Source organism: Grus americana, chromosome 3, assembly GCF_028858705.1.
Source record: "Grus americana isolate bGruAme1 chromosome 3, bGruAme1.mat, whole genome shotgun sequence".
Taxonomy (NCBI): Eukaryota; Metazoa; Chordata; class Aves; order Gruiformes; family Gruidae; genus Grus; species Grus americana.
The window spans coordinates 24,283,662-24,304,442 of record NC_072854.1 but is presented as its reverse complement, the minus strand read 5'-3'; the positions used below and the strand labels follow the sequence as shown (position 1 = coordinate 24,304,442).

General features: G+C 35.1%; 1 protein-coding gene across 1 annotated transcript in view; it reads left to right on the top strand.

Annotated features, from left to right (window-relative positions):
- The window catches only part of CSMD1 (CUB and Sushi multiple domains 1), a 1,238,533-nt gene that overhangs the window by 991,977 nt on the left and 225,775 nt on the right, over window positions 1–20,781 (top strand). The window contains exons 24-26 of the mRNA XM_054821261.1: window positions 10,503–10,694; window positions 14,445–14,571; window positions 17,062–17,264. Coding sequence (XP_054677236.1) covers window positions 10,503–10,694; window positions 14,445–14,571; window positions 17,062–17,264 — 522 coding nt within the window. The remainder of the gene's footprint in view (window positions 1–10,502; window positions 10,695–14,444; window positions 14,572–17,061; window positions 17,265–20,781) is intronic.

The following is a 20,781-nucleotide window of genomic DNA, read 5'->3' as shown; positions in this document are numbered from 1 at the left end:
TGTTCTCCAAAAACACTTGGAGTGAAAGCCACGCTTCTGTTTGAATTAAAATATGTGTATTACAAATATACATACACGAGATGAATAATATTTTTTAAAAAAAGCTCTCTGAACATATCAAAAGAAAAACATTTTATTTAGTTTCCAACAATTACACAATTTATTATCCTTAAATCACTGAATTATCCCTCTGTGCATGGGGTTAGAAAGCAGAAAGATGTTAAGTATTTCTCATTTTCTGTTAAGGAAAAAAGAGATTTGATATGAGTTATTAGAACATGTGAAAAAAGGTAATTTGTTAAAAGTTACTTTGATTTGGTTCTGATAATTGCCAGTTATAACCTGTTGAAGGAGTCCTGGCTTTTCTGTGTATGGGTCAGAGATTCTCATCCAGTCTAGGTTTCCCTGTTGTAATTCACAACTATTATCAAGAAAAGAGCTGCTTTTTAAAATCTCCTGTTATAAAGTTTAAAATGCAGTTATGCTTTGAAGGTCAGAGAGAGAGGAGGTAGCACAGATCATGATAGATGTCCATATACATGTTTTGGTTTACATTTATATTAGAATTCTATCTTCAGAATATGAAAGTAAGATTTTTCAGTGATGCAATTCAGGTATGCTTCTTAAAGTGTATTTGTTTCTCATCTGCTGATGTATGCAGCCTAGCTATAGTATGTGATTGAAATTTGCAAGTGCTGGCCTAAAGATTATGTTACTTTAGTATTAAAGAAGCAATCATATTTGAAGCACTATTTCTGAGACCTTAGTGGAGACACAGAGTTTCCATGAATTGGTCAATGCCATGGCTTGAAGGACAGAACTTCTTTACCTTCTTTGCGACCTCAGCCTGAAATATTTCTGTCATATATTTTAAAAAAATCTATTTCTATGAAGCCATTATAGACTTTGCCATTATATGTATGTGCAGTTGGATTTAGTGAGTTTTAGCTGGGATTTGTTCCAAAACTTTGCTCATTTCCTCTGCTTTTCACAAGAAGATTCCTGTTAGTTTGCAGTAAATAATTTCTTCTTTTCCAGGTTTTACATGAGTAGTCAGTAGTGTTACTGACAATTTTTTCCCACTGCTGTAATTACCAGAATTTTCCCACGAGCAAAAATTCCTGTCTGAAAGCTTAGAACACTTGAACAGAACTGCCAATATCTTCTTCTTTACCCCTGGCCTTCTCACCTACTTTCCCCTCACGTTGGATGAAAAATTATTTCCAGTTTAGGATTATTGGCTCAACCCTCTCTGTTTTGGGAAAGAGAAGCTGCAGCTAATGACTATGAGACAAGGGCAACAACTGTTATTATTATCCAACTAATGGTCTTATTGGTAAGAAGTCCCTTAGGTCAGGTAGATGATCTGCACTTAGAAACCTGATGGACTGATCTTTGTTGCAAGCTCCTTCTTGCTGCAATTCAAATGTAAGATCTTTAAGGTGCCTTGTTGATTTGCTAACTGTTAAATTTATGAAAGTGTAAGCTATCACAGTCTAATTATAAAATCTAAGCAACACACATGTAAAGATATTATTCTGTTCCATACTTCTTATACTGTTATACAAAATTAATACATTTTATAGGGTTATGGGGTTTTTTAATGTTAGACATTTCATTTGTGTATGCCCTTGACATCAAAGTTAGATCTTCGCTTTCTTCTGACTGATTTTTTTCCCTTTCTGAAAACTGTTGAAATGACATCTTCTAAAATAGCTCATGGAAAATATATTACATAACCACTTTTTAAATTTTGAAATTAAGTAGAATTTATGAAAACATGAATTTTCAGGAAAGCAATAATCCAGAATTAATTTGTAAGGATATTAACAGTTCAGATGCAGGAATGTGTCTGTTTTCTCCCCTCTCCTCATTATATGAGGGAATTTTTTACATTTCAGCAGATTAAGCTTGTTGCCCAAGAATCTAGTAATTTTTTATAACTGAAGATTAGCAATAAATAGAGAACAATTTTTTCAGTCATTAAAGCTGTGTTTCCAATTATTTAAAAATGTAAGAAAGTTATTTCAGAATAAAATTAAGTTTATTCCTTCAAAAGTTTATGCATAGTATTAAAATCACCCTGCCAAAACTATATGTATATTATATATGAGTAGAATTAGGGATACAAGTAGACAGCAGAGTATTTGAAAGAAAAATAGTTAAAGAAGATGAACGCTGTAAACTTACTTATTTCTATTCCTTCTGCTTCCATACATGTTCTAGGTGGGGAAAGTTACTTAAGACAGAATGATGAAAGGTAGACAAGATTTATGTGTTTTTCATTATCTAAGTTGTTCACTATAGTGTATTTAGAACTTGATTTTCAGAAGTGTTTGGCATCAATACCACTAGCCAGAATAAGAGGTGATGTGTACACGTTGTTCCCCTGTCAGTGTGTGAAAGAAAGAGCATAGCTGCAGATGAGGGAGGTCTCTAACTTTCAGTTCTGTCTGTGCCTTACTGTTTTTTGTAAGCTTGTACAGATATTTTTCCATGTTTCAATTGGTCCTTTATATTTACGGTGACTTGATTAGGAGTGAGTATTCTAGAAAAGACTGTGAAGAAATGAATGCATTTGTAATTACTGAAGCGTTTAGCAGGTGTTAAGTCAAAGTACCTTGCACTAAATAACACAAGGAAAAACGTATGTGTTCATGTTATTTCTTCTCCTTTTCTTCCCCTGCCCTGCCCCCTCTCCCCCGTGAAAAAAAATAGGTCAGACCAGTGCTCATCTCACAAGTAGCCTACAGAATATTTTTAAGTACTGACTGTATCAGTCATTTCCCCCCTGATTATAAAGGGGGCTTTGACATGGAGCATTCCTGAAGATACCTCTCTATAGACACTTGAAGTTAGAATTCTTAAACTCACATGGAATCTCACCTTTAATAACTGCTTCTCTTATATTGAGTATAAATTGTAGTTAATTATTCATTTGCTTGCTGATTGCAAAGCTTACTTGGATGCTTTCTATATATGCACAGTAATCACCTTGATACAGGCATGTGTATTTGCATACCTATTTCTTGCAAGTATTGTTACTTATTAAAAGTATTTTTTTCGCTAAAATCATCACATACAAAAGCTGTCTTCTACTACCTGTTTACGTGTATTTAACTTGTTTCTTAATTTTTTTTTTTTGTATGTGTGGATGTCATAGCAGAAAACGGGAGAATAGAAACTTTGAATAGGACATATGAACACAAATAATCTGGTTTGAAATTGATGGGGAAAGGCCTTATAACTTTTTGTAATATACTTACTACAGAAGAAAATTACAGAAAAGAGTTCTTTTCTTTTTCATTTTATGCTGGAAAGACCTGTAACTGACAATGTATATTAACATCACTATTTTACACATTTACATAAATTTTCTTGCATGTTGCTTATGTCAAGAAAAAGTGCTGAAAGTCCTATTAGAAAGTATTATCCATTGAATGACTGTCTCATCAGTATAGTTAAATATGAATTGCCAGTAGATTGCAAAACTTTTGACAAACTGAAAGTGTACCTCTCAATTTCCAAAGGATATGAAGCAGCAGGTATCATTACTTATTGTGAACTCATTCTGCTGCACAAGCATGTAGAAATATATCAGTTTATTTGAAAAACATGGCTCCTTTTGTCTCTTTCAGATGATCTGCGTTAGAATGTAAAAAGTTCAATCACCAAGACATAAAAATATTTTGGCCCTCCTTAAAAAACTTTACAGATCCAAGAAAAAGAGGTCTGGAGCTAATTTTCTCCCAGTGCACACAGCCCATGCTGATTTGTCATCCTAGGCTCTTAGAAAGTTCCTGCAAGTTTCTGATACCTCACTATAGCTACATTATCCAAACACTTTTCTTTCTATAGACTTTTCTATCGTTCTAATTAGGTAGAGATTTTGTAATTGGTACGTTTTCCAGTACATAATAAAGACCTTTTTTTTCCTCTACAACTGTAGGTTTCAATAGCACATAAATGGTTCCAAGACAGAATGAAAATGCCAGGAACTCTCATTTTGAATTGCATTGATTTAATTAAATGGATGTTATGGATGCTTAAGATGCAACAACTGCAGAATGAGTATTTGTTTACATTTACATGCTTTAGAAATCCATTACAGACTCTGAACATTAACTCAAGTACCATTTCATACTTTTAATTACTCTTTGGTAGTTCAAAAATGATTTTGTGTAAAACATATAGATTATGTTTATGAGCTTAAAGTACTTGAGATTTAGATAACACTAAGAGTTCTTGATGTTTCCAATGTTTTCACATTACCTTTTTTAATATTAAAGCATCTGTTAATATTTCCATGTATGTAGTGAAATAGGATTGTTATATGTATTTGCCCTTTTTTTTTGAGTTATCCAAAAATATTTTACCAAATTGCTTTCAGAAGCTGAAGATAGAATATACATAATTTATGAGGTCTGTCTTCCATGGCAACTAGAAATGAAAAGATATTAACTTTTCACTGAACGGGGCCCACCGAGTCTATACTTAAGGTATAGAAAGTAATATAATTATTAGAGATTATTAAACACTATTTGGAGTCCCATGGAGTGTGATTTAATAATCCTTTTTGCTTAATATATGAACTGCAAAAACTTTTTACATTCAGAATAATTAACCCCTCATGGCTTGTCTTGTGAAGCTTTTATGGGGATTAGTGGTATTGCTTTTTTAATAGTACTTCCCCATCTGTAACAAACAGTGATATTAATAGGAATTATGAATGTAAATTTACTCATCTTAGCTGAGATCATTGATAGTGTTGACCTATACCTATATGCTATATATAATATTTTCAGGACCTGTTCTTCTTTAAATTAGACATCTAAAATTTTCCAAATACCCCAGCTGGCATTTCTTTTAAAATGTCTTTACAGTTTCGTCTGGTAGACTTCCTATTTAGAGTTCATACTACAAACTGCCAGAGTCCACAGAAGTTACAACACAGGTTGGTGTTTCGAATAGGGTTGTTTAGCCTGGAGAAGAGGAGGCTGAGAGGTAGACGTGGCACTTCAGGACATGGTTTAGTGGACATGGTGGTGTTGGATTGATGGTTGAACTTGATCATCTTAGAGGTCTTTTCCAACCTTAAAGATTCTGTGATTCTATGATTCGATGATTCTATGAATTTATGAGAAGAAATGCCCTCGAGGGCTACAGTATTTCTTTACTTGGTGGTTACAATGTTCTGGGACCGTATCTGAGGCAAAGGTTCCATGATGATTAAAAATGAATCTGTGTAGCATCAGAACACACAGCAGTACAAATGTGATCTTAATCTAGCACAAACACATGACTGAATTCCTGTAAAATTAACTAGAGCATACAGAAGGAAACTTATGAGCATTTTGAACTCATGCCAGTTTCATATATGGTTTGTCATAAAGTCAGAATGGCATTGACAAACAATAATTAATCCAACATAAAGCTTGTAAATAAAGTTAACCTGTCAGAAATTGTTGAACAAATTTGCACCATGGGACCACAGTAGTAAGGGCTGTGATGTTACATTTATTTTACTGTCAGATCAATTATTTCCTCTGTTTTAAAACTGTTCTCTTCCCTCTCCATGGGTAATGTTTTAATTGCCATAGTATACTTTGTGCCAAAGCATGAACAAGGTTTACTAAGCCAGAGAGAAAAAAGGAAGGAATAAACCCCTGCAGCCTCATTTCTTAGAGGCTTATAGGAGACCTATATTTTGGTCCCTAATAACAGTGTGCTCATATGTTCTACTAAGACATAATGTAACATGCCACAGCATTCCTTCGTGTAGGAAGTAAAATTTGTGTGAGTACCATAGCTCACAATTCAGTGTCTTTCTTGCTTTTGTCTACTTTCTAGACCAGGAACTCATAGCTTCTTTTTTTTTTTTTTTTTTCCTCACACTCTTCATAAAAGTCTTAGTATTGAACTCTGACTTTTAGGTGTGTCTGGCTTTAGGAGAATCATTATTTCAAAATACCTTAGGACTTCTTCCAGAAATAGGAGTAGGAAATTATTTATTTTAGATTACTTATTTTTCATATAGCCACTGTAGGTTTACACACAGTGTAAATGCACATATATATATATGGTAAGTAAACTGTATTCTTCCTTTCAAAATAGGGAAGAGAACATTTGCAGATATCTCAACTTCATCAGCTTCTGTTAAAAGTACATTGTACTATATAAAATCCCTGAGAATTTCCCTTGGGGACATAGAATGAACACTTGCTTCTTCTACCTGAATTCATACTGAAGACAGGTTTTGGAGGGTACGAACTTGAAGCTGAACTGAAAGGTGTGCTCCAGGAATGCACTTAGCATACTCCACTCACTAATGGACACAAAAGCTAGTCCAAAGTAAAAACACTTCAGTGCAGATAGTGTGGACATTGTGTGCTCAGCTTCATTGTTTCACTGCCCAGATTAGCTTCTACTGTACTGCACTACTTACTAATATAGATAGAACCACAGTACCCATAATAATTAAACTGAGTTGAAGAACTTGTAATTAATAGTCTACATACATTACAGACATGTTGATAATTTTGCCCTGACAACTAGTATTTCTACATTCCTGATTATTTATATCAAATATGACAGAACAAATCACTTTGGATAAATAGTGTCAGGAGGTGATAGCGAATCATCAAGATGTATTCTGGCTGGTTTGGTTTTAATTTAACTGGCTTTTATCCATTCATTGTTCTAATAATCCTGTAACGAAACTCAGGTATAAGATAATTGGCAGCAATTTGCCATTATAATAATCTTTCTCAGCAGTAAGAATATTGTCAGAATTTCTCTGACTGCTGGCTCATTCCAATGTCAGGTAAAGCTGAGTACTGTGATTGTATGGATCTCATATTTCCATGTGACCAGATTTCCCCACTGTGAAAGTTCACAGCATCTACTTTAACACTGAAGTTCTGTTGCAACATTTCGACAATGAGATTTCACAACAAGATGGTCCTTTATGACAAATTGCACCAGATGTACAAGAGCATCAGGGAAAAAAGGAATGGAAAGTTCTATTTTTTGTATATGATGAGAACAGGAAGAAATTGGATAAGAAGAGCTGGAAAGGCAGCCTGCCTGTGAATACAAAGGACAAGATCCTGCTATATTTTCACATGACCTGCTTGCATGTGAAATACCCCAATTTTTAGTAGGCCTACTGAAAAACAGAGATACTCTTGTTTGTGGAAAAGTGTAGTGAACGTGTGACCACAAATTATGTACTGTTATCCTTGTATTTTTTCTAGAGTATTCAAAGTGGCATTTTAAAAATTGGTGTAAAAGCCAGAAATTAGTTTGTTGGATGTCCTTACAGGTAATAATTCTATTTTTTCAGATACAAAAAGCAAAAATACTTTTTATTTTGTCATACTGAATCTTTGTACCTAGTGTTTTTTCCTAGGCATAATATTGTGAAAATAACCCTAAAAACTGAGACTACCACTGGACTTTTCCTGAATTAGCAATAATTAGAAGAAATTAAGATCAATATTAATTTTCCAAAGGTGGTCCTTTGATAAAAATATCTGAATAATCTAAACAAAACAGAAAATGAAGAGTTTAGTGTCTCAAGGATATTTACATTTAGATTTTATATTTTTGCTTCCAGTTAGATATTTTTACTTGCATGTTATTTTTTTCTGTATTGTGTATGAAATAGGAAATTGAATTCTGATACTCCAGATAGTGAGTGGTTATGTTTTCTACCATCAGTTTATCTAACACTTTACCCCAAATAAATATTTGATTAGATATGAGTTTAAAATAGACTGACAGAAAATCTCAACTCTTTTATTGATATAAATGCTCCCACAGAGTCTCAAAAATAAGATTTAAAAAAGCAATGTATTTCTGTACAGGACTTCATGTCCTCTGACACATGCACAGGCTGAGAAATTCCTATAAGTTTTTTAAATAAATGTCTTTGTATGTTTAATAAGGAGATTAAAATAATGAAATACCGCTATTTCTTGTGAAGTTCAGCTCGTTTGAATGACCTAATCATCTTGACTCTTTTTATAGTATATGAAGAGAAATAGACCTTTTTGGAATTGCACAGTTCATACAACCTATTTTAGATATCTACTTTAGGATGAGATTAGTCATACCCCATAAGTTACTATTAATTTGAAAAGACACACAACTGGTTTAGATATGGCTGTTTATATAATTAATGCTGAGAGGTAGTTAAAATGAATGCCACCCCTTTTGTCTGGAAACTGAGCATGTTTGCTTGTTTCATTTTTGTCAACAAAATGAAATTGCAGGGATGTGCAAATATTCACATGGAAACAATCTTTTAGCAAGGGAATAATGATAAATCTCTCTAATCCATTTGTACTGTGTGTGATTACACATACTCCTTCTGACGCATAGTCTACTCCTCTGTTAGTAAACTAAACATTGTCAAGGCATAAGTATGATAGGACAAGGGGTAATAGGGTTAAGCTAAAAGAGGGTCGATTTAGATTAGATGTTAGAAATTCTTTACTGTGAGGGTGGTGAGGGACTGGAACAGGTTGCCCAGAGAAGCTGTGGATGCCCCATCCCTGGAAGTGTTCAAGACCAGGTTGGATAGGGCTTTGGGCAACCTGGTGTAGTGGAGGGGTGTCCCTGCCCATGGCAGGGGGGTTGGAACTAGATGATCTTTAAGGTCCCTTCCAACACCAACCATTTTATGATTCTATGATTCTGTGATTCTATGACTGAGTGTGGGAAAGTGATTATCCAGACTGCTGATATGTTAGGGTAAATGCTAGCATGCTTCTAGCTTGGGTTGTAGCACTCTGCCACACAATCTCAGGTGTAATGGTTTAGGCAGTGTGAGTTAAATTCCCAGGAAGTGGCTTGTAGACAGCCATGCTGTTTTGAAGGGTAATTGAGTTTAACAGTGCATGGCTGCGGTCAGAGCATGCTCACTGGTCTTGGGGGTTTGTGTTTCTTAAGATATTAACACAGATAGGGATGCAGTGTCTCTGTGATGGAATAGCGTTCTTTTTTGAGAGGGATTTCTTTTCCGTAATTCTAGATACTTAAAATTCTGAGCTACTATAGCCTACTATAGAGAACCTAGGTTCAGTTTACAGTAACAGCGGAATATAAGTATTTCCAGAAGCTGATTGAACTGACTGATCTTAGACAGCTATCTAAGTATAAGTTGGTTTGTTTTCTAGAGATTCATATTTCTCTACTGACTATGAAAGTAGCCTAAGCTAACTAGTTCAAATTTAGCCCTCTAATTTTCATAAGCCTGAGTTATGACAGGTAAATCCCAAACTTTGTGTCCAGTTTACAAACAAAGAAAACAATGACATTTTGTGTTTTCAGAGGAATCAGTTATTGGACAGCTTTAGCATCTGTACAGGAGATAAAACAAGGTATTGTAGACTACTTGCCATTTTTTGAACTGAGGTTGATATTTTCAGCATCAGGGGAAAGGCAATGAGAAAAGTGTGATACCAACTCTAGTTTGTGTATTTGTAAAATAATGAAAGGTTGTCTATGGATATGTTATTTACCATAAAGATGTCTGATTCTCTTCTAATTAGAAGAAAGGTCTCATGTAGAGAATAAGCTGAAAATAGCAAACTGAAGGGAAGACCAGCAGCCTCATTCAGAACCACATAATGAAGCTGTTCAGTAAAATAAGGACAGCAAAATGGAAACTATTTGTAGAGTCAGAATTGGGCCAGGGACATGACAGTAATTAATGAAAAATCCACAAATCTGACTGGAGTTGAGAAAGATTAATTTGGAACCACTCTTTGTATTGCTCCAAGAACTGGACCTCAAGGCAAAAGGAGTGATTTAGACTGCATCTTTACATTTTAACAATGCAAAGAGGAAAGGGTAAAATATGGAAAGAGTTGTGGCTGCACAGAGTAGAACTGCTCATTCCAAGGAGCACAGAAGAAGCTGTTTATCCCATTCAGCATGTTAATAGGCCAAAAAGGGGAATGCTAATTGAAAATGAATGTAGGAATATTTCTTCATTTTCAGCAGAGAAGAAACTGAAGCCATGCTATCTCGACCCTAGGATGGATGAAATAACATTTGCATTTTCTTCCTGAGTTCCCACTATGATCTGCTGGTTTCGTTATGGAAATTAGATGAGGAGGTGAAGCTCCCACTTAGCACCAAATACAGGGTCGATACTGCTTCCTTTCCTCTGAATAAAAAAGAATGAAAGAATAGAAGTATGAATTAATAAATTGCTCACTAATCTCTTTTGGCATAGTGTAGATAATATGCTTTCTTCAATAAAATAATGGTGTAATCAAATATCAAAAGAATAATTAGTTCTTGGTGTTTCAGTTTCTGATTTACTCAAATTATATATAATTTATCTTTGGTCACTGTGGAGACATCTAATCTAATTGAATCATGAGAATATAATTTGCATCAAGATCAGATTCATGGGCATTATATTTTGATCGATATCTTATATCTTTGTGTATTTTTTTCTTCTCTTCCCTTCCCATTTCTATTTGCAGGTTTTGACCTAGTGAAGTGTGAAGATCCCGGCATACCAAACTATGGCTACAAGATCCGAGATGAAGGACATTTTATAGACACTGCCATTTTATACAGCTGTAATCCTGGCTATACAATGCATGGTAGTAGTATTATGACCTGCTTAAGTGGAGATCGAAGAGTTTGGGACAAACCTTTGCCTACTTGCATAGGTAATACGGATTGTGACAATGAAAGATTTCAGTCTGGTGTTTCAAGAAAAAAATCTAATACTCTGTCTTTCTGTACTTTATCATATGATAATGGTGTAAACATACTTTAAATTTCAAGTAACGATTTACTGTGAATATCCACGTATAACTTCGCTGAAACAGATGGCTGGCTAGTAATGGCTAGAAAACTGCTGGGAAACACTTCTTTCTATGGGGCAGCCTTTGATGAAAGACCACCGCTTTGGTTCTGATGATATCCTGAGTCATCGAGTCTGATATGCTATCACAGGCAGTGGTATTATCTAAACACTTCACAAACTAATCAAACACAATCGTAAAGCAAATTAAGATTTCTTTTACCTTATTTGTTTTCATCAGAAATTATTTCAGCATCTCATTCCGATGAAGCTAATTTCTAATTTTCACCCCACATTGATGGATTGTTTTATCTGCTTGCTCTTGAGTCATTGCTGCCATCTGTCAGAGCCTTGAGGTAGACTTTTTCTTTAAATATCACATCTTCAAGTCTCTAAAACTGTTTTTCATTACAATCATTACAACCAACATAAATGTTAGATAGAGCAGTACTAGGTGAGATGCATAAAATAACTGGACACCAGTATAGCTATTGTCCATTGTAGTTTTGCTAGGCAGTTTCTCTCCAGTTGTGCTTTCCAGTCCAGCAATTATCAGTGACTTCCTGAGTTCAAGTTTCACATGGAGTTCCCATGAGTCATTGGGAAAGTCCTTCTTTCTATGTGTCTTCTGATGCTTAGCTTTTGCCTCTGCTGCCTGCTGCAGGCAGGCTACCAACTGGTTTCTGCACTCATCTGATCTGTAAGACCCTTGATTGTTGCCTCTGTCCTGTATTGGGTGCTACATTCTCCATTCCAGGAGCTGCTTCCTGCTGAACACATTCACAGACCTGCAGTCTGCAAAGGAGCAAGCTCCCTTCCTTTCAAAAATTCAGCTTACCCAGAGGGTAACTGCCAAAAACCATCAGTGAACAGCATTTCTGCTCTCTTAGTAGAGATGTTATTTTTCCTATTTGATTCCAAAATTATATCTGTAAGTTTTCTCTTATATACATGACAGGTCAAAACAACTCCTTCCAGTTTTGGTTTAAAGACTCTTCCAGGTTTTTACACATTCATGTCCTGAAGCTCTTCAGTTTAATTGGCTAGCTTCCTTTTCCACTAAGTTTGCCCTTTTGTAGAGAAGAGCCATAATTAGTCCTAGCTTTGCCTATCTCCTCATTTGATTTAAATGAAGTCATTACTCTAAGGTAATTTTCTGTGATATTTTCTTGTGCCTGTGTTCACCATCAAGTAAGTATTTGAATCAAGTCTAAAATACTTGTTAGTTCCAAGTCTATTAGGTGAATAATCTATCTGTCTACCTATTTCCTTTTCTTAGTATGATGATTTGTCCTCTAATCTATGTGTGAGATGTTATAATCTCAACCATACAGTATTTAAAAATAAATAAATAAAAATCATGTATATTCCAGTCTGACCTGAGGAAGGAAGGTAGGAAGATAGGATCAAGTGAATCTAAAGAAAATTCCCATCTTCGTACCTGTAGAACATCTTTCATAACCTTTCTCCAAGATATTTTTGACCAATATGCATGTTTTTTCATGCTGACTTCATTTAGTTTACTGCATCACTACTATGTTATGCTCCCTCCACTCCCATATCTCTACCTGTATTTCCAGTTTTCTTGATAACAGTGTACTTTCAAGCTTCTATATTCCACTTATGATTGCTAATCTATCTTTTTTGTTATTATTATACTTTGATGTTGTACCTTGCATTACTAGATTTTGTTTCCATATTTTGCTGCTAGCTTTTGGAATCGCTTGTACCAAACTCTCTTATTTGTTGAGGATCTCACTTCATTTCTAAGTGGAATATGTCCCGATATCAGTAGAAGAGTCAATTTTCTTTTAGTATCCAGAGACAGATTTTGTTCTTGCTTTGGGTCTGTTCAACCACAAAGCTATCTTTCTATGTACCTTTATCTCTTTTTATTTGCTGTCCTTGTTCCTATCTTTAAAATCAAATTTGGGAAATGCATCAGTTTTGTATAAACTCCCTCTTCCTGTTTCTCAATTTAGAACTCTTCTGAAACATTTATTAGTTCCCCAAGAAGTCAAATGTTCACCATTCTCTCTGAAAATCTTCTAAAGGTGAATCTTTCTAAACAAACAGTCTTTCACAAACAGTCTGTTATCTTCATTAAATTCTTATGTTTTTTCTACTGTTCTACACACAGGAAAACTTGTCATGAAGATCCCTGAAAACTCAGTTAAGCATCTACAGATCATTTCATGCTGTCTCTTTTCCCCCTCCAGTGTTACTTATATAATCCTTTCTTTCTTCAGTTTTTATCTTATGCTATCAGTTTTATCTCTTCCTACTCTGATTTTACTGGCTTCCTTTTCTTCCTTTTTCTTAAGTTGTCATGAACTTCCAAGCATCACTTACTTTCTTAGACACATTTTCTTAATATCCTCCTGTTTGTGCAGACCTATTATTTTTGGCTTCTTGTGTTTTAGATCAGCATTTGGTATTTGCTGTTGTCTCTAGTGACATTTACATTCATCATTGTCTTTACAATTATTTCAGTCTCATTCACAAAAAATTTCAAGCCCACACATGGACATATTCCACATATTCTACACCTAGTTATCTTCAGCAATACACTGCTATATTGCTCGTAGCATTCATTTTCATTTTCTCTATGTTCTAATGAAGAAAACCAATGAACTCTAATTCCTTCTCTAGAAGATTATTTTAGAAGGTTATTACCTAAAAGGTTATTTTACAGTGTGCTCATTTCTGCATATTGAAAAACAAACTTTTTGGATTTTTTGTTAGAATCACTTTTGAAATTTTACTTTTGATCTTCTCCTAAAATGTTCTGGTTTGGTGGGGTTTTTTGTGGTTGTTTTGTTTTGTTTTGGTATATGAGCTATATAATGCATCATCCCAAATTTTATCATGTATTCTGTTTTTAAATGATTCTTCTTTGAATTCTAAAGCAAATCTGTGAATTAGTTTGATTTTAAATAATTTTGATTTCACTGAGTTATCTTAAGTTCTTTTATACAGTACTGTACCAGTCATTTCTTTATATCTAGTTATCTATCACAGCAATTATTGCATTCTGAATTTCCTTATATAATGAAAATTAACTGAAATCTTAGGCAAAGGTTACATTTGAAGAAATTATGTACTAAAGCAGTTTTCTGCTGTGGTTCTATAAATAATATGTAGTGTTTTGAGTGATCGAACCAGCAGAATAGGTAAGTAAATCAGTAATCTTGTTTCCTCTATAGTTATGTTATATAAGAAAAATGTAGTTATACATAAGACTTATTATTTGTTAGAAGTGTTGCTGATAGATTATTTGGTCCAACCGCCATGGCTCTTTCTTTACTCTCTTGCTGATGCTAGAATTGTGCTTTTGTAGTCTCAATTCATATTCAACTACTCTTGTCGGTAAAATAACATAATCACAGAAGTATGGTTCCTTGCTTGATAACAAGGTAGGAATGAGATCATTATATGTGCGTTTTTAACTTGTGTACATATCCTGGTTTATATGTATGTGTACTACTGCACAGATATTAGGTCATTCTGGTAACTTTTTAGAAGACAGAGAGATGTGGAATGGATAGATAATGGAAGTGGCAAAATATTATGGTCTTGTTAAAAATAAATGTAATCCTTATTTATATTGTAGCTGAGTGTGGTGGTCGAATTCATGCTGCTACATCGGGGCGCATTTTGTCCCCTGGTTACCCAGCACCATATGACAACAATCTTCATTGCACTTGGATTATCGAAGCAGATCCAGGAAAGACAATAAGGTACATGTTTAATTTCAATATTTATTGTTGACTTCAGTATTTTATAAATTATAATCTGTGCCTTACATTCTCACACTATGCAATTTTTTGTTTATTAACTCTTCTTTACATTAATAAAGTTGATGCTTGTCATGCTGGCATTTATGAGTGCCATTCCTCTAGGGAACTTGGCTACCTAAATTGTGTAGGGGACAGCTAGGCATGTAATTCAGAACTGTGAATTCCGTTAGATAATATGGCCTATAAATCTTCAGGGTGGTAGAGCGGTGCACTGCTATGCCTTTTTCTAGCTGTAAACAATCTAAAGTGCCAAGCTGCCAGCTGTGGTTTCAAAGTTCTTCCCTTGAGTCATTGTAATGCTATTCTTTTATATCTTACTGTCACATTCAATGTAATAATTTGTTTTAAATCAAATATAATTATTCAACACTATTTCTTAAATACATTACCTCAAGCAGCCGTAGAGTTCCTGACTCTCTGCCAGGAGTGCTCAGACAGCAGGCATCTTGGACCTTGTTGGGTATCTTATTAGGAACTGTCTTTTTGTCATGAATGCTTTGATCTGATGAGGATTTGACAATTGACAGCAGCAGCAGAGAAGATTAGTGCTATAAAGCTTTATATACAACTCTGAAGGGTTTTCATTTTCCATTTCTGCTCTCTTCAGTCATATCATTATTATCATATATAACATTTTGAATTATGTAAGTATCAGACTTTTTCCCCATAATCAGTTGAATAATAAGACCAGCAACATCTCAGAAGAATAATCAAATTTGAGAAAAATGATGGGATTTTAATAAGTGCATACAGGACTGGGAAAATACTTAATAGAAGAGGACTGGAAGATTTCTCCACATAGAGTAGGCAGCATAACAAAAAAAGGAATAAATTAGAAGAGTGCAGAAAATTAGAGAAACACAACTTGTGACTAATGCACAAAATAAAGGTACATGCCAAGAACTGTCTGATGGAATCTAGAGCTTTATTTTCTATAATGATTTATGGAAAGATGGTGGAAGGATTCAAGAACTCAGCAGAAGGAAATTAGTAATACAAGAAGAACTTTTAAAACAGTTTTTCCTCATCAGTTTGACATACCGACAAGAAAGACTATCATACTTTGCTACTGATGTATATCTAAGTCACTCAAATGGAAGGAATACCAATATTTAAAGACTATTTCAGCTTAGTTTTGCTGTAGTAACACACAGAATTAGAAACGTTGAACTGGCAAATTCTGTTCAATATTCAAGCTAGTTTGTCTACTCCCAACAGGAATTTGCTGTGAAAGCAAGAATGTAACAAAAAACATTTAACTTCTAATCAAGATAGATAATCTTAATTTCTGTCATTTTAAAACAATTTATTGATACTAATATGTTTAATTATGTGCAACAGAGATTAGTTTTATATTCCACTGACAGAAAAGAAGTGTGATTTCCAGTAAATACGTTACTTCAGAATATTAGCTATTTATTTATTTAGAGCAAAAAGTTAGCAACTAGTAAGCTGTTTCATTATTCAGTTTATGTGGACAATAGTTTTAACTGATAACATAAATGAAAATTATTACATTTTAAAATTAAACAGGCAAAAATATAAGAAAATGGCAAGTTATTCGCTGAGGTTTTTTTCCTTTTTCATTTTTAGCAATTCCATTTCACTAAGCCAAATAATGAATTCACTCCATCATAGGTGATTTCAATGCATCATTTACATTTAAATGACAACTTTAAAATTAATGATTTCCAATTATTGACAAATGTAATGAAGAAAGATCAACACACAACTATTTGAAACAAAAAAGTTTTGATATTTACCTATAAGAATTCTTCAATGTTAAAAATGTAGACAGTCAGAACTTGAAGCCTATGCACATATTGTGACTAATAACATGGCATTCTTGAATACCTTTCTAAATCTAATATTTCCTTTGGAGATAAATACAGATTATTTTATTATAATACGGTTTTGTATTTTATGAATTTTGGCATAAGACCAAGATAGGATAATACATTTTCTGGTTTTGTATAGGAAAGACAATGCCATGCTGACACAATTCCCTGTGCTATGTTGACAAAATTCCCTGTGCTATGTATACTACTGTCCAGTAGCTACTGCTTTTTTCAATTGCATATAATTCAAGCCAATCAGTGTTCTTTGTATCCTTTGAATAGAGGAAATCTTTAATGAAATCATAGTTCCTGTCCCTTAAAATATCCATCATAATAAGTTAATTTATAGAACAAGTACTATATGCCCTATAATGGTGTTTTCTGTAATTCAGCCATTTATAGAACAGAATAACATCTCTCTTACAACATCAGCTCATCTAGCAGGAAAAATGGATAACCCTTCAGGATCACCAGCACTTCTTCAGTCCTAAACAGCATCTCAAAACTAAGTACAGTTTGGGAATGATTGCTTGGAGTTTTGCATAATTGTGTTTAATGAGTAATGTACAGCACTTTTGCTTTCTCTTTGCAGTCTGCATTTTATTGTTTTTGACACTGAGGTTGCTCATGACATCTTGAAGGTATGGGATGGGCCTATTGAGAGCAGCATACTTCTGAAAGAATGGAGTGGCTCAGCCCTTCCAGAGGACATTCACAGCACTTTCAACTCATTATCATTACAATTTGACAGTGACTTCTTCATCAGCAAATCAGGCTTCTCCATTCAGTTTTCAAGTATGTAAATATTTTTTCATCTCAAATACAATAATTATATGCTATTTATATACATTAATCTTATATATATTTACTATTTATCTTACAGCTTCCTCAGTCTTAAAAATGAAATATTTTAATTATTTTATATATTTACGCAAATAACTACGACTAGGGTGAATTTTTGGATTTCCTTTGAATGTTTAAGTTTTCTTACTCCTTGTTTTGTACAACAACCACATGCCTAGCATTATATAATTAGCATTATTTAAGAAGTCAAAATAAACAAACATAAGTTTTCTTCTGCGCTGATAGTTTTAAATGTTCCCGTCAGTGCTAGCTAATAATATATTATTTTGTGTTTATACTTTATGTTGTTTGGGTTTTTTCTTCTCACAACATTGGTCTCATGATGCATCATTTTTATGACCTTAACCACTGTTTGTGTACGTGATTAAACTGAAGGATGAAATATATCTTACCATATTGAAATACATTTAAATATTTACTATTAAACTAATGAAAATTAAATATCAATGATCTGGACGAGGGGATGGAGTGCATTCTCTGTAAGTTTGCAGATGACACCAAGTTGGGTGGGAGTGTTGATCTGCTTGAGGGTAGGAAGGGTCTACAGAGGGATCTGGACAGGCTGGGTCAATGGGCCAAGGGCAACTGTATGAGGTTCAACAAGGCTCAGTGCCAGATGCTGCACTTGGGTCACAAAAACCCCATGCAACGCTACAGGCTTGGGGAAGAGTGGCTGGAAAGCTGCCCAGCAGAAGAGGACCTGGGTGTGCTGGTCGACAGCTGGCTGAATATGAGCCAGCAGTGTGCCCAGGTGGCCAAGAAGGCCAACGGCATCCTGGCTTGTATCAGGAATAGTGTGGCCAGCAGGAGTAGGGAAGTGATTGTCCCCTGTACTCGGCAATGGTGAGGCCGCACCTTGAGTACTATGTTCAGTTTTGGGCCCCTCACTACAAGAAAGACATTGAGGTGCTGGAGCACATCCAAAGAAGGGCAATGAAGCTGGTGAAGGGTCTAGAGCACAAGTCTTGTGAGGGGCAGCTGAGGGAACTGGGGTTGTTTAGCCTGGAGAAAAGGAGGCTGATGGGAGACTTTATCGCGCTCTCCAACTACCTGAAACGAGGTTGTAGCCAGGTGGGTGTTGGTCTCTTCTCCCAAGGAACAAGCGATAGGACAAGAGGAAACGGCCTCAAGTTGCACCAGGGCAGGTTTAGGTTGGATATTAGGAAGAATTTCTTCACTGAAAAGGTTGTCAAGAACTGGAATGGGCTGCCCAGGGAAGTGGTTGAGTCACCGTCCCTGGAAGCGTTTAAAACACTGTCCTGGTTTTGGCTAGGATAGAGTTAATTTTCACAAGCAGCCAGGATTGGTGAGCCAAGCTGGTCAGGGGGGCTATTCCATACCATGTGATGTCATGCTCACTGTAAAAGGGGGCCAGTCGGGGAGAGGCAGCTTTGCGCGGCTCCGGGACGGTCTGAGTGAGGGCTGAGCATCCTGTGGGTCCTCGGGTCGGTAAATTGCCTTGTGTTATCACCCGTTGTGTATATTCTACGTACTGTTGTTGTTACTTCCCTCTCCCTTGCTGTCGCAGTAAACTGACTTATTCCAACCCACGAGGCTTTGCCTTTATCTTCCCTTTCTCCTCCCCATCCTGCCAGGGAGGGGTGGGCGAGTGGCCACCTGGTGCTCAGCTGCCGGCTGGGGCTAAACCATGACAAACACGCGTAGATGTGGTGCTGAGGGACATGGTTTAGTGGTGGACTTGGCAGTGCTTGGTTAATGGTTGGATCTTAAAGGTCTTTTCCAACCAAAATGATTCTATGATTCTACATTAATCTTCAGGTCTAAAGTGATCAATATTGTGTATGTGGTCAATATTGTAAAACTGAGTTTGTGGAGTTTTTGAATGATATTATGACTGAAGTGTTAAAGACTGAGGATAGGACTGCAGGGACACTGTATCATTGTCTTTGACTCAGTTGTTGCATCTTTATATATCTAGTTAGAATGTATGTCAGTGTATATCTGCTCAGGAACACAGGAAAATTATGAATTAATAAAATATGTGAGAGTAGAAGTATTATTTAAAACCTGTTCTGTAGGTGCTGTAATTCAGAAGTAAAGTGCACTAATAAGCTTTCAGTCATTATTATTTGCACGGGGAAATATACTTTGGGGGTTTCCTGGTCCCTAAATAATGCATTTTACATTTACCTGTTTACTTCATTTTGCTTGATTTCTCTGAATGTTGTACCCTCCAAACCACAGGCTCTTTCATCAGCCCTAAGACATATAGTTAAAAGTATGCAAAAAGAGTTAAAGAGCAGAATAAATGTTTCTAAAATTTCTGACCAGTGTGCTATATAATATGCTGCTTTTCATGTTGTTGGAAAAAAGTTAAATTTTACATTTGTGGAAATAAAGCGGGGGGTTAACTCTGCTAGGGTTAGCAAACACATTTTATATTGTATTATTATATGAAAATGTTTATAAGTTTATGCACAAATTTTGAAAGGAGAAAAATATTTAAGCAGTTAGATTTGTCAACACATTCTTTGACCTTCAGCGATACTTATAGTAAGTAGAAGACAATTTAATGCTTTAAGGGTGAAGAACTGATTTTGTCATCTTAGTATAATATCTGATGGATGCACTGAGTGATCATGTTGGCAATTTCAGTGTATGTCTTACGGGAATTAATTGGAATTAGTGGTGAAGAACTGAATGCCTCGGCTCAAGTAAAGGGAAAATGATATTAAAGTTTCACTCACCCTGCTTGACAAGTGGAATGTTTTATTAATTTTTTAATTGTAAAGAGTAAAAACTACGATTTAAGGAATATGTTAAAGTAAATGTTAAATTATTTCATCTAAAAATCAGAGCTTAGTTTGTTTAGTCTCCTTGAGGCAATGGGCAGACCACTGTGGCCTTGATATGTAAAGGATTTAAACTAATTAATCTATGTCTAAGTGAGGATCTTTGCATGCTTTAGCATTCGTTGTGTGTTCAAACTCTAGGCTAGTTTATAGAAAAGCTGCACAGAATATTTAAATGTCACTACTTTAGTAGTTTGTAACTCAATGAATAAGAGAGTCTCAAGTTGCTTAAACTTTTCTGTGGTAGTTGCAGAAGATCTAGATATTTTATTACAAGTCCTATGAAGGTAACTGCTCAAGTGTTGTGTCTTGGTGTCACTTGAAGGATTTTCAAGTGTTGCATTTATTAACGAGTATGTTTTATTTAAATATTAATTACAATCCAAGAAGTAAACTTCAGGTGCAGAATTGCACAGGATTGGAAAACCTTCAATAATCTGGACCTCTTACACATGCAACTTCTGTGTTGGATTATGCAATGGAGATCAGTGTATCAGTGAACATCCAATGATAGGATCATACAAAGTATATACATCTGAGAGTATCAGGTCAAATGAACAGCTTAAAGACAAAGCATTAAAGTGCTAACCTTCAGCTGGAGAATTTGTTTCACTGTGCTGGGGATGTGTTGATTA